The sequence below is a fragment of the Gallus gallus genome, chromosome 1 (genome assembly GCF_016699485.2).
Source record: "Gallus gallus isolate bGalGal1 chromosome 1, bGalGal1.mat.broiler.GRCg7b, whole genome shotgun sequence".
In the NCBI taxonomy this organism is placed as follows: Eukaryota; Metazoa; Chordata; class Aves; order Galliformes; family Phasianidae; genus Gallus; species Gallus gallus.
Window position 1 is genome coordinate 162,392,840 of NC_052532.1, and position 14,818 is coordinate 162,407,657.

At 34.9% G+C, this 14,818-nt stretch overlaps 1 protein-coding gene across 3 annotated transcripts in view; it reads left to right on the plus strand.

Annotated features, from left to right (window-relative positions):
- DIAPH3 (diaphanous related formin 3) overlaps nt 1-14,818 on the plus strand; it is a 237,529-nt gene that overhangs the window by 114,836 nt on the left and 107,875 nt on the right. For all 3 annotated transcript variants that reach the window (XM_015276853.4, XM_025146783.3, XM_040653578.2), the window contains one exon: nt 12,719-12,958. In XM_015276853.4, coding sequence (XP_015132339.1) covers nt 12,719-12,958 — 240 coding nt within the window. The remainder of the gene's footprint in view (nt 1-12,718; nt 12,959-14,818) is intronic.

Here is a 14,818-nt window from a genome sequence, read left to right on the forward strand (position 1 = left end):
ACTCAAGGGAAAGACTAAACCACGTGCCTCTCAAGGAGCAGCCTAAATAGTGAATGAACTGATAATTACTACTTGTGTGCTAATAAAATTTTTATAATGCAAACTCTGTTTTATCCTCCTGACCTTGATTTCAAAGTGAAGATTTGTTACTCTGAAAGAAACAGCTTGACACTTACTAAGATTCTGGCATGTTATGATTGTTAAAGTAGTGTGAGTTTTATTTCAACTTCAGTTAATGAACTTTTGTTGTTGGCTTAAAGACATTGAGGGCATGACTCTAAGCAGTTCAGGTTCTCCTTTAGTTTTCGTTTTCTGTGTGTTTGTGGTGACGCTATGGGTTCGCTTTTGTGATTTCTACAATTACCCTCTTCTTTTAGTTTTGCACTTTTATGTTTTCTGTTCATTCAACAGTAAGTATAAAATAAATCCTTTACTACCCTTATCTTCTCTTCCAGACTGTAGGTTTTCTTTAGATAAACTACTTTATTTTTCTGTGTGTTCTTTTTTTCACATGCTCCAGACTGCTGTTTCAGAACATAGATATTATCACATATTACTGTGGAGGTTTTTGGAGGGTTGTTTTTTCTTTCTTTTTCTGTTTTTCTGTTGTTGTTTTTTTTTTTTTAATTTTATTTTTACTTACACACAGTCATGAACTATTTCATAAAAACTCTGTTAAATCTATACACTAAGTGCTTTAGCTCAGCTTTACAAGGTTATCGTAAGCTGATTTTGAATGCTGTATTTCGATTATCAAGTGCTTCATGAAGGAGAGTTGTGCTTGCCAAAATTTAAATATTTAATTGCCTTTAGTTTTGCTGTAGTTCATATTTTGTACTGGGTTTGCTCAGTGTGACTGCTTTTCTTGGAGGTTTCATTAATTCTGATTACTGGGTAATTTATTCTGCAAAACTTGATAATGGCGAAGTGTGGGTTTTGTGTTTGAAAATCAGTAGTCATATGAGTAGTCACATAGTACACTTTCAAGATGAAACCTGTCTGAGTGGGATGGTATTTCAACTATTTGGTCACCTAAGTGGTTGGCTGTTTTCTCTTGTTTTTTTTTTTGTTTGTTTGTTTTTTTTTTTTTTTTTTGGTTTTTTTTTTCCTTTTTGATACAATACCCAGTGGACAGAATAAGTACTTCATTGCTTTAGGACTTAAAACATGTAGTGGTGTTGACTTGTGTTGCAGATGGTTCTTCTGAGAAGTTTACAGAATTTTTTTTTTCTAATTTGGGCATAATCAAGTAGACAGTGTTTAATTAGACTGCTCCGTTTAGTAATGTCAATCTTGAGTTTTCAGTTAAATTGATTCATGTAGTTACTAGTTAGCTTTATTAATCATGACTGATAATTTAACTGCATTAATCTGTCTATGGGCTCTCATTGGCAGACTATTGCCGTACCACCATTCAAGCCTTCCTGCTGAGTACAGGTGTGTGTTTAGCTTCTTTCTGTAAAAAAAATCCCGTATTTTTGCCATCAACAGCGATACTTTGCACTTCAGAAATCCTCCAGAGGCTTTTAATTTTATGTAGTTTTCTATCTCCCTACAAGATTTTATTACATCCAGAGGTTACCATATAAACTATGTTTGTTTTAATCTTTGGCACAAGGGATGATAATGATGCTGAACAAATGAGCTACTTAGCTAAAAATTATTAGGCACAAAAAGAAGCTGAGTTCTTGAAGTATACCACGTATTTATCTTCCCACCACATAAGCAGTGGAGGTTTTTTGGTCATCACAGTCAGTAAGGAACTCTGAAACTATAGGCAAGTTTTTGAATATAATGAGAACAGGATAATTAAACTCAGATATCTTTAAAATATTTTCAGTGTACTTGTAAAATATAAATATCACCACAATGATAAATTAGAGATGTATGGTTGTCAAGCAATAACTTAGAATTTTTAGAAGGAAGTAAAATATATACTAAGTGGTGATCTATACCAATTTAAGAAGATTTTATTAAATAAGAATTATTTTATTTTATAAAAAATAAGAATTTTATTAAATAAGAATTATGAAGTGAATTATTAGATTTTGGAAATGGGTGTTACAAACAAAGCCCTTTTTGGATCTCATATTTTTTGTTTGGCAATTAATTAAAAAAACATTTACTTTACTCTTCTTTTTGTGCTGAAATGTGTTGTATATCTTTCTTTTTTTCTTCAAAAGGACTGTAAAAAAGGATGAAGCATATGTTTAAAGATTTTCCTGCACTGTTAGAGCAGTGTAAGTTTGTTTCACATAGAAGGGGAAGTTTTCTGTAGGAACACTGCCATACTTTAACCTTGTGCACTATTGTTTTTGTCTGAAATGCCTAATATATGATGCTTCATGTTTGATACTTCATATAAGAGTTGTTTTGCTTCTCATCATCTTTACTTTTTTGATGATACTAGATTTTTATGTCAGACAGATTTAAAATATTTTATCTTATTTTCTTATTGCAGACAGTCTAGTATTTAGTTTGTCTATTTGTTTTGCTAATTATTTGTCTTTGTCCCCTTAAGTTCCTGGACAAGTAATAATTGTATATGCATTGTCTTCTCCATTCACGCTTAGAGCAACTTCTTTCCTTTTGAATTTCTTGCTTCAAAATTTGTCCTGTTCCATTTTCTTTAGAATGCATCTCTCCTGTCATTTAGACTTCCTACTGCATGAATAAATTCAATATAACTCATCCTAATGTAAGTTTAGTTAGCTTCTCATCTCCATCCCAATTACAGCAGTGATGGTTAATCGTCTTCTGTTCCACTGTTGGTGATGAGTGAGATCATTGCTAGATTCGGTCTTTCTCTGTTGTGTAATTTTTTTTTTTCTAAATCTTTTCTTGTATTTTCAGTTTTCTTCTCACATTTACTCATTAGAGAGTGAAAATCCCTTATTTTAGTTGTGTGAAATTCTTAACTGTGTGAAGTTTGCTCTCTTTCAAAACTGCACCGTACAAAGAACTGGTCCTATTGGAGTATGAAAAACTCCATCACTTCTTCCAGAGACCAAAGTCTACTAGCCTTGACTGTATTTATTAGCCTTGTTTCTGCGTCCTTTTACCAAACCCAACAGCTTCCCTTCCTCTTCTTTATTTCTTATATTTGCATGAAATAGTTTCTTATAATTCCACAAAATGCAGTTATCTTCCAGAATTTGAAAAGTTTCTCTCATTTACCTGCAGGTAATTATATTTTCCCCCCTGTTCTAGTTATAGTCATCTTGAGTTTCAGTTTCCTTTTTACTTCAGTGGTTTTGTCTGGATGCCCCAAAGTCATACCTGTGGTGAACATACAATGTGCCCAATTACATCTAAGACAGTAATGAGGATGTGTTGCTGTTTTAATTCTGAGGGTGATTATATTTCCTAGTATAAGTCTTAGGATACTGTGTCACTTCCAGGGAGCATCAGGGGCTTTCCATGGCACTGTGTGGGCCAATCTAACATGGCTTCAGTTTCACTCAATTGGAGTATGGTTTTCAGTTTGTTTAGCTTGGAGAAGGTTCCAGGGAGACCTTCCTGTGTCCTTCCAATACTTGAAGGGAGCTTATAAGCAGAAAGGGGAGTAGCATTTTTCTTCGAAGTCTAATAGTAATAGGACAAGATAAACGGCTTTAAAGTAAAAGGAATGGAATTTAGGTTAGATGTTAGGAAGAAATTTTTTTACTCGGGGCAGTGAGGCTGCCTGGAGAAGTTTTGCATGCCCCATCTCTGGAGGTATCAAGGCCAGGTTGGAGGAGGTCCTGGGCAGTCTGAGCTGGTGGTTGGCAACAATGTCCCTAGCAAGGGAGTTGGAATTCAGTGATACTTAAAGTCCCATCCAACCTAACCCATTCTGTGTTTCCATAGATTTTCTTGTGCTCCAGGCAGTTATATTGTTCTGGCATAAGCCCATTTTTCTCTCATCTAGAGGCAACTTGCTTTTCTAATCTCTTGCTTGCGCCTTCTAAAGCTTCCATTTGGATACCAATGGAAGATGCCAGTAAGTTCAGAAAAAGTACTTCACTTAGATATTCTCTTGAGGGAAATTTGAAAGGAGAAACAATATCATGGGTAATTTTTCATATAAAGGAACAGGTAAAATAAAGGGATTTGGACCATGGAGGCACTATTAAACTTAACAGGAAAAGAATTTGGGGATGACAAAAAGGAAAAATATAGGTACGTTGAAGCAAGCAAAACCAAGAGTTCTGGATCAACTGAATTATTGGGAAACATGAGTTGTAGAGGAGTTACTTATCACAAACTCTTACGAACCTTCTTAATAACACATAGTATTTTGTAATTAAGAAGGAAGCCCAAGTTAAATGCAATTCTAAGTCACTGTTAACAGTTCTATAGGACCTTTTGGAAATAAGAAGGAAAAAAAAAGTAATGAAGATCACCTACTCAAACACAGCATAATTAAGAATGTGATCCAACAGTACAACAGGATTAATTTCAGGCAAGCATGTTTAGAGCCTTTTAAGAAATAGTGTGAGAAAAGAAATAATAGGTGCTTATTTAAGGGGCTGCTGGAGAGTTGAAAAATAAACTATTGTTCATTACAATTGTTTGTAATAATGTTATAATAGGTATGTTTGAGTCAGCAGTTGTTGAATGGTTTTTGAATTTAAAATATTCAAGCACTAAAGATTATCTTCTGTTATTATTCATTTGTATTAATTAGATCTGAGTCTGAGGTGTTTATTTTTTCCTGAGATATTAAAATCGCAAGGCTCATGAAGCAGCTGATAAGAGCTTCCTTGTCTGAAGTAAAGTTTCTGAATTTTTTCCTAAGTTAAAGGAGGAATGCAAAATAAATTTTACAATGAATTAAAGCTTCTAAATTTCAGCCTTGCACTGAAAAAAGAGAAAGAAAATAACCCTCTCATTGCAGGATCTAATTGGAAGAAAAAGTGACTTTAATTTACAGAATCCTGATATAAAGTGACTTTTTTACCTGCTCAGTCTATTAGAGATTGAATTCACTTGTACTTTTACATCTCGGTTCTTCTAAGTACTACCACATGTGTGTCCAAGCAGTCTGGCCAGGATTGCTAATGTGCAGCATCGATGTCAAGGGACTTTCTCAACACCTAGGGTTGTTCTTGACTGATGAGAGCAAGTTAGATGAGGGCAGCTCTTTTATATGCTGAAGAGCCATCAGTTGCCATGAGGTTGTATTTATCTCAGAATCTCATAACTTCAGCTTCTGTAAATGTTAGGACAGGTCATGCCCACTTTAGTTACTTCTGTAAATCTGCTCAGAAAGGAATGTGCACTTAAAAAGAACCAATTCACTGACAATTCTCTCTATTATCTTTGGAAGAATGATGGAATGGTAAATATAAAGCTAAGCATTTTGGATATGTTGATGTAATTTACATTTCAGACATTAATATTTAGGGGAAGATAGTGAGTATGCAGTATGCTTTCTTTATGTTGGAACCCATTCAAATTATTTATCTTAAAGATGGAAAGCTTTTTTTTTTTTTTTTTTTTTTTTTGGTCGTTTTTATTCTCATTATGCAGCAAGGCTGTGTTCCCAGTGGTCAAAACTAACTTTGAGCTTCATATTCAGGCACAGTGCTTCATATTCTCAATTACAATAACTATCCACTTTTATGTTGCCCTGTTGTTACTGACCTTTGAATAATTTTTTTTTTGCTGAGTTTCGCTTTACTAATGAGCTTTCTGCAAGTTGCTTAATGACAGTGAAAGATATTTTAGGAACATCAGTGACTCAGAATTAACATGGCAGTGGTTGCAAAGTCTATAGTTATGGATACAGTTGTATTAAAGAACGATGTATTATGTTAGATAAGAAGTCAGATACAAATTGGATCTGTCATCATATCAGTCAATAAGCATACAGGAAACTGAAATGTAAAAGCAGGGTTATGGCCTGTACAATTGTGAACTTCTCTCTATTCACCAGTGCTGAAGCCTCAGATACAATATTATATTTGGATTGGAGGTTTGTTGTACATTAGTTATAGATGTGCAGACAAAAGCAGGGACTCCAGAGATGGCTAAAGACTACAGTTTAGAAACAAGGGATATGAAGAAATACTGCTTGTAAGTTGTTAAAGCCAAGGCAGGATCTTCACTGAAAATATGTGTAGGAAAACTGGAAGAAGAAAGGGAATAATATATCCTGAACAGTGTTGGTTGTTACAGCAGTATGTAATAGGTTTATGTTTTTCAGGAAAGAGATGTAGGTTAGATGATGGGAAGATTTTTCTAATAGTGGGAATAATAAAAGAGTAGAATTGATTTATTCTAGGGAGATTAGGTACTCTTTGTACAATCAGCCATCTCTTTGAGCAGGCAAGGCTAATGCACTATTTGCTGGCAAAGCTGACTGCCTCATAGGAAGGCAGAATGCTGTGAGTGATCTCTGAAGGTTGTTTTCCTGCTTGTTCTGTATATACATTGACCAAAATGTCCACAGCACTGTTGTGGATAGAATCTAGCATTTAAACATTGCAATTAGTGTGATATCTTGTTTTTAAGGACACCTTTCTAATAAAAATTAACACTTGAATATATCATATCAGAAATCTCAGTTATAGCCTAGATAATAGCACGATTATTTGATCTCTCCTTTTACTGAGCAAGCCATCTGAAACAGCTCAAACGTGTGAGGTGGTTGACTTTGTTTGTTTGTTTGTTTAAGAGGATAAATGCTGAGGAGCTGGTAACAAATATTTGCCAAGTTCATCTGCATTGTAATTTTATGCTGAAAATTCTTAAGGTAAATGTTGGAAGGATTTGCTTTTTTTCTCAATAAATTTTTGTTTGAGAGAAAGCTAAATAATGGTTTATTAAAATAGCTTATTGCTGGTGATGATGCAGGAAATCCATATAGCTTTTACAGTCTTCTATGAGGTCATTAATTCCTTTATTCCTTTTATTGATCTGTGTGTTGTTTTGAATATGAAGTCCTTCATGTCCTTGGTGGTCTTTCCTTTTTTTTCTACTGAAATCATTCAGGCAATAATAGTAACCAAAACCATCCCAGTTCAGTTCTTACTAGTTTTTATACTGGCTTTGAATATTATTCAGTGTTCTGAAAACAACTTTCTGAACCAGCTTTCACCCAACTATTTTAACAGTTGTGGGGATAATGAATTACGTTTTAAGGCTTTATTATCAATCAACTAAACATCACCAAAGAATGATATTGGATATTGAAACTTAGTTGTCTGTAGTGCTAATTTGCTACAAGAAACAATAATTCTAGGCATAGAATAGGTATCCTTTTAGTCTGTGCAGAATTCCCTAACAATTACTTGACAGTTCAGGAGACAGGACAATTCATGAACCAGAATTTGATAATTGAAGATTCAGAATAAGACAGAGGCAGATTGTTTTTTTTTAAGACAAGTCGTAATGGTTACAAAATACATCTTCCCTTTTTCATTACAAGAAAGACAGAGCAATACATAACAGAGAAGCTGGATACAAGCACATTGGTTCCAGCCGTTCTAAACTTGAGTGTCTAGCAGACATTGCTGCATCTCTTGGGCTTGACATCTCAGGGTGCTTTTGGAACTGTAGAGGAATACAGCTATGTCTGGTCCCATGTCAGGTGGCTTCATATCTTTGCTCTCACCCTACCCAAGTTGTTTTGGCACATAGTTTATATAAATGAGTACCAAACTACTCAGAAAATAAATGAATCTCTAAAGAAATTACATGTTTTTATGACAGGGTAAGCTTTCTTTTTGCTCCAGCTGAGAAAGTTCTGTCCCTTGTCAGCTCTATCAGCACACATCCACTTTTCCCCACACTCTTGCCAATGCAATAATGCTCAGGCTTGAGGCCAGCTTATGTTAACAACTCGTTGCACAAGAAACTGTTCCAAGTAGTAGTTCTGATCTGGTTATGCAGAGTGGAGGGAACTGAAGCCAGTAGTAGACATGTGAACTCCTCAGTGCATCTAATCCTTAGTGACAGAAATTAGTCCTGTACGTATTAGATTTATTAATATGATTTTAAATTCATAAATGCAATTCTATTTCAAAACCATATTTTTTTACATTCTTTATAAACAATGTTGATGTAAAAAAAAAAATGCTAATACTTGTCAGGATGCTTTTAGTGAACATTTGACCTTGGCTGCAGGCAGTAGCATGTACAAGGGTAGTGTTTGATGCACTATGTGTGACAGCTCCTACTTTATTTCTGTTCTTAAAACTTGAGATTTTTGAAAATATTTTCACATATAGTGTAGGAATGAGAAAAAGAAAGTCTTTTGCTTGATCACTTTTACTTAGTCAGAGATAAAATGGGTGAATTTTGAAATATTCTTTCAGAAATAATTAATGTCTAGTCCTTGTGAGTTACACTGATAGCTAACCTGAATAGAATTTGGCAAGCTATTCTCATGTGGCTTCACAGCTTGCTCATTGATAGATGTGTTTTTAATCATTTCATGCCAAAAAAGAAGATTTCACTAGAGTAAATTGAAGATTAGAGTGAGACCTGATGAGGGCTAGTTTGTCTTAAATAATTCAGCAAACACTTAAAATGATCAATTCCATATTCAGCTGATGATTTCACCTGTATGTTCACATTGAGGATAACTCAGAATGTATTAATGTTTTCACTGCTGTCTAGAAAATATCTTAGTATATTTAGGAGGCGTTCCTAATACTTAATGCTTGATCATAGCCATTTCAGATTGTTTAAAATCCTACAGTGGCAAAGTCTATCAGCACTGTGAGATATTTTAATTGTGTTAATTTCCATCTGTAGAATTTCTTCTGTAATCTTTACCTTCTTCTGTTGTCTTTCTTCACATGTGTATGCTGCTTTTTCTTTCCAGTGTTCTCCTTCAGCAATGTGAGCCTTCCCAAGAATGTTGTCAAAGATTGACTTAGCACTATATACCACCTGTGACAGTTAAAATATATTTATGTCAAATTAAACCACTTAAATAATTTGACTCTAAAGGGAGAACATCCTTAACTCTTACAGTGTTGGTATCTTTTAAACCCTGAATCTGCACAGCATGGAGAACCAAGCTCCAGAAACATCTTCTGGAAGTGGTTGTCGTGATCTTCACTAATCTGAGAGGTTGCAACTTCCAAGAGTGAGACTTGTATGGATTGGATTATGTTACTTCCTGTATGTCACTGAAAGATGATGACTCTGCATAACAGATGAATGTTTTTATGAAATATTTGATACCAATAGGTGTCATTCTTCTATTCTATTCTGTCAAAACTATTTTAAATGCCTCTTGTGCAGCTAGCAAAATGTAAAGATAACTAAAAAAAAAAATAAATTGTCTTATGAAGTTATGATGTTATTTCAGATGTCTGGAAGTGGTGGTTGTTTCTTTTGGCAAGGGCATAGGCTCTTCTCAGTTTTCTTCTTGGCGGATCTCTCTGTAACTTGAGATCACTGAGGTTATCTGTCTTGAATAGTCCTCATCTTTTGCCTCTAACTGATCAGAGGTTCACAGTGCAGATTCCTCTAAGTGTCTCAAGAGCTTGTCTTGAATCTGATATGATGCACAAAGTGAAAATTCATTTCACTTCACATGTTACTGACAAAAATTGGTGCCATATTATTTTCACTTAAGCTTTATCAGATGTTTGTTTCCCATTACGAGTCAGTGTAACTGAAAACTATCGTGTGTTGGCAGATTGGATTTTCTTTTACACATTGTATGGCAAAAGAAAGCAATGACAGTGCCTTCAAGCAGGATACAGGCACTAAGAAGCAATAGCATGTAATAAAGAAGGAAAATTGGCTTGCCCCTTCTAACAACCAGCACCAGCTCAAGTAGAGTGTGATCTCTATCCAGAGGGATGTTGCTTTCTTGTCTGCAAACCCTTAAATGAGGGTGAGCTAGGTTCCACCCCTTCCAGTCACTCAGGTGCCTTGCTTGCATCTGAGCTCCCTTGGTTAGCCATGCCTTCTCACCTGGTGCTCAACCATTGGTTCAGGCTGTGACCTAGCAATTCCAGTGCACCCATATTGCAGCAACCTTATGGAATATGCTATGACAATTTGAAAGTATTCATACTCGGAATGGCAGTTTCTTAAGAACAGAACAGTTTTTCTGTAAGAGCCCTTAATGTTTGTCTGGAATTTAGGTTCCAAGGAAGATGGTATGAAAAGATGGTGTCTTTTACTGTGAAATAATTTCTGAGCTTAGACATTTTGGCTTGACTATGAAATATAGATTGCATTTGAAATAAAAAAATAAAATAAAATTCTGAAAGATGCTGAACAACCTCAAGGTTTTTTTGGGAAGTTTTCACCTACATTAGGTGAAAAGTATCATAGTGATGTATCCATGTGACTGGCTAACAGGGCAGCTATGCTAAAAGAATCTTGAGTCTAGTCAGTATCTTAGATCTCTGTAGCTTGAACTGACTGTGCAGATATTTCATGTATTCCAGCTTCAGACTTTACAGCTCAATGGAGCTACATGTCCTTTGGGACTTGCTTTCCCTGTCACCATTTTGTATAAGTGGGGAACTTATTCCAATATGTGCAAGCTGTCTTTTAACAGCATCCGCATATGTGATATTTCAGGTCAAACTCTTTTTGCCACACATTACCTGTGTTTCCAAATGCACTAAGTAACCATATAAATAAATAATTTTTTAATTGACTATTGACAAGACTACACAAGATTGCAGCAGAATGCTTTTTCCTTACCACTGCTGTTTTCATCATAGAAACATATCTTCCTATCTAGGAAATTAACTTGGATGACTTGTTGTATCATTAGAGAAGATCATACTAAATAAGAATGTGCTAGAGATCTGGGCTTCTTTTTTTTTTTTTTTTTTTCTAAATATGTCATGCCTGTCACAACAAACACATCCTAATCATCTGCTGTTGTGGTCTGTTATCACTGTGTATTGCTTAAAACATTACAGTGTCAAATTTCACTTTTAAATTGGAGTAAGTATGGTGGTTCAACCTTGTAGAAAATACTATGCCTGCTGTCATGATTTTCAGATTTTTCCATCTACACTACAATCACCTATCCATATCTTCATGGCTTGTATATTGAAACTCTAAAAGTAATAACATTAGGAGGTATGAAGTACTTTTAGAACTAATTGATCAGATTTTTCCATCTGGAAGAGAGGTCTATCCCTTTGACTTTTAGAAACTTTTCTTCATTTGATTTGATATTATGTTATTCTAGCTGAAATTCCTCAATTACTTCTACACTTGACTTCTGGTATAAATGTATTTATTTTTGTCGTCTGCCTGAAATAGAGGTTTTATAGAAGACCTTTCCTATGTTCAACTCTGACTTGGTTTCCCATGAGGAAATCTTTCCAGTCTGGTGATATCTGCTCCATATGTACCTTTTAATGAAAATAGTTTTTTGATAGCTGTTACGCCTGCTAAAAATAGAATTAATCTCAGAACTTCTCGGTCTTGGATGTTTCCTCTGTAGGAAAATGAGTCCTAATTCAAAAAAAAAGAGTTCTAACTAAACTCTGAGAAGCTGTGTCTCCATTCCATTTTGAGCAAGTTGTCAGTAAATCTGTGCATCTGTGTATCTTCCATCCCACAAGCAAACAAAAAAGCCTCTCTGTGTCTAGACTGAATAACAGTCAACAACAGCATCAACAAAAAAACCTGTACATAATCTACTCGTTTAGGATTTCAGGTATTGTTAAGGCATTATTGGCTTCAACTTTGCCTTTAGAAAGGAGAACATAACTATCAGGAAGAAAGTCTTAAAGAATTTGTTGTATTGGTGGGAAAGCAGGGATAGGAAAGAATGAGGGAAGACACTCATGGAGGCACTTGACACTAGTGTTTCTTCCATGCATTCAGAACTGAAGAGCAAGGAGACAAAACATGATTTCTTTTGTGAAAGAGGGAAAAATCAAAGTATATATAGTGCCTGGTGAGGATAAAAGGTATGTGAAGTACACTGGAAGCTAGGGAGATTTAATTTATTGAATACATTCCATGTTCTTTGATTTAAAGTAGTAATAAAATTCAAAATCTTGTTTGGATACAGGAAAAAATGTGTATAGTATCTCTAGGGTGGGAATTCAGGGACCGAAGTCATATAGGAAGACTGAAACTTCTGTTGAAAATCCCTGACTAGTAAAGTGTAGAGGAAATAAGTCTTTTGCATATGATCTAAAGAAGCTACTCTTTTCCTAGGAGTGTTCTGCTTTACCTAATTTAACTGTATAAAATCTAGGACTATAGTAGGGTATGAATACTGGCATATAATAATGCATATTTTATTAAGTGTTTCATAGCTGGGATTTTTCAGAACTGTTGTTTTTCTACAAGTTTAGATTAAGCTTTTATTGAAATCAGTTTTTAAATATTTGCACCAGAAAATGTGATTTGCCTTGTTTGGTACATCCTCAGTTATACATAATTTGTGAACTACTTTTATTACTTTGCAACTACTGGGTCATAAACTTGGATTAGTTTTATAGGACTTGGTATATGAGTTGACAGATATGATATATGATGACACTTTATCATTTATTGCTTACACATACTAGTTATTGGGAAAGGATGGGGGCAGTTCACATTAACCACAAGATGGGATTTCAGTTGCTTACCCAAGTGTCTCTCATTCATTCGTTCATTTGCTATCAGTTATAGCAGATATATTGCTTCTTCAAGCCTGTCACACCAATAAATCATTTCAGATTGTATGCATTTGTACAGTGTAGCATGAATTTTAAGGGAAATCTCCTATTTTCTTTTCAATCAGATGAGCAACGTGAAGAGACTACAGCCACGGCTCAGTGCTATTCTTTTTAAGCTTCAGTTTGAGGAGCAGGTGAACAACATCAAACCTGACATCATGGCTGTCAGTGCTGCTTGTGAAGAGATAAAAAAGAGTAAAAGCTTCAGCAAGCTTCTGGAACTAGTACTGTTAATGGGAAACTACATGAATGCTGGTTCTCGGAATGCACAGACCTTTGGATATAATCTCAGCTCTCTCTGTAAAGTGAGTTTTGAAATGTCCATGTTGAGTATTGCATTCACTTCATTATTTGTTTTTATTGCACTTCTTAATTGCCTTATTTTGATTGTTTTCCTTGCAGTTAATTATTTGTATTTATTTTTTCTTCTTAATCCTAAACATTAGATGATGGTTTGAAGAATACAGAGCTTATCTAAGTACAGTCATCTTGTGACTGGCTTGCATTTAAACTTTCAGAATATTTCATATTGAGGAAATTATAATAAAAAACAAAACAAACAAAGGCTATGGAAAGACCATATCAATGTGATCCTGGTTGCACTGTAGATTTACATGTCTGAACACTTCTAAGACTGTCAGATTTTAATCTGTTATGTTTTCTCTCTTATAACATTTTTCCTTATCTGTTTTTCCTTTTATTGTTGCTCAGTTTCATTAGTTTCCTGCTGCTTCTAATTTTCCTTATGTAAAAGTTGAAAGAGTGACAATGTAGTGCAAGAAGACATCTATTCTTTCCTGAGTGTTAACTTAAAATCAATTCTAAGTCCAGATGGCTATCTCTTATTTGGTGCTATTGTTTTTTTCCACATCACCACCATTAGCCATTTCACACAAATAGGCATTTCAATCTGTGATGTCACAGCTTTACATGGCTGTCCAGAACGTGGCTTGTCTTTCGTGTTACAGTTGCCACTGCTGAAACTCACCACCCACCACTTCACTGTGCTAACACCCACTGTTTGGTCTCCATAAACATTCAGCAAGCATCAATGAATATCAGTGGGTGCCATTTTTTTTCCAGATGGAGGTCAATGACACACCTTTGCTTTATATGCGCTTCTATGTCAGCTGCCATTTTGTCAGACCATCTCTCTACTGCCATCTACTGCCAGTGTATGCCAATAAAATGTAAGGGAATATTGTCGGAAAAGTTTGACCTCTATTGCCATGCCACCAACATCCACTTTCGATGTTATGGGCCAACATAACGTAGGAGGTGTTACTTTTGGAGCCTCCTCATATCATGTGTATGTACACATATATAAAATTTTTATATACTGTATGTGGACCAAGACAATTCCTCTTCACTCAGTGCATCTCAATTAAGCCAAAAGATTGGAACTCAGCTCTGGGTTCTCAATAATCAACATATTTTCTTTTTTTTTTTTTTCCCTCCAACAGTGTAGTGTAGCCTCCTGTAAAGCTAGATAACCTGTAAGCTTGCAAATCTAACTAACTTGCTTGTTCAGTGCATTTAATACCAGAGCACTGTATGGTAAGCCACGAACTAAAGTCAGTTTCTCCTGTGTAGAGCAGTTTAAACTCTATTTTTATCTTCTACATCTTAAATTATTTTTCCAAGATCGTTCTTTTCATATTTATTCTGCAAATATGGTATGCAGTCTTTTGTTCATCGCTGGTAAAAATATATAGCTAATGGTAGTGGCTATGTAGACAAATAATGTTTTGTAGCTGAGAATTTACTCTATCAATTAGGATTATTGTGCTCTTTGTATCTGTTGTATTTTTCATGAGCATAAATAGGAGGCATTATTTTTAGAGCAACCTATGTAGTTAACTTGTTAGGAATTGGGTTTCTTAGAATTGTGGAATAATTCAGGTTGGAATGGGTGTCAGTAGACATCTAATCTGCTCAAGAAAAATGCTGATCGCTACTAGTAGACTATTAGTGAATTAGATACAAAGCTATCAGTCATTACAGAAAAAGGTCATTCTCTCCTTGTGATCAAAATACCTACTATGGTGTAATTTTGATATTATGTCACATCATATGATTAGAAGTAGTGATACTGTTTTGCATCTTCCAGGACTTCTTTAATTATACATAGTTGGATATTATATTGATATATTTCATTTACTTAA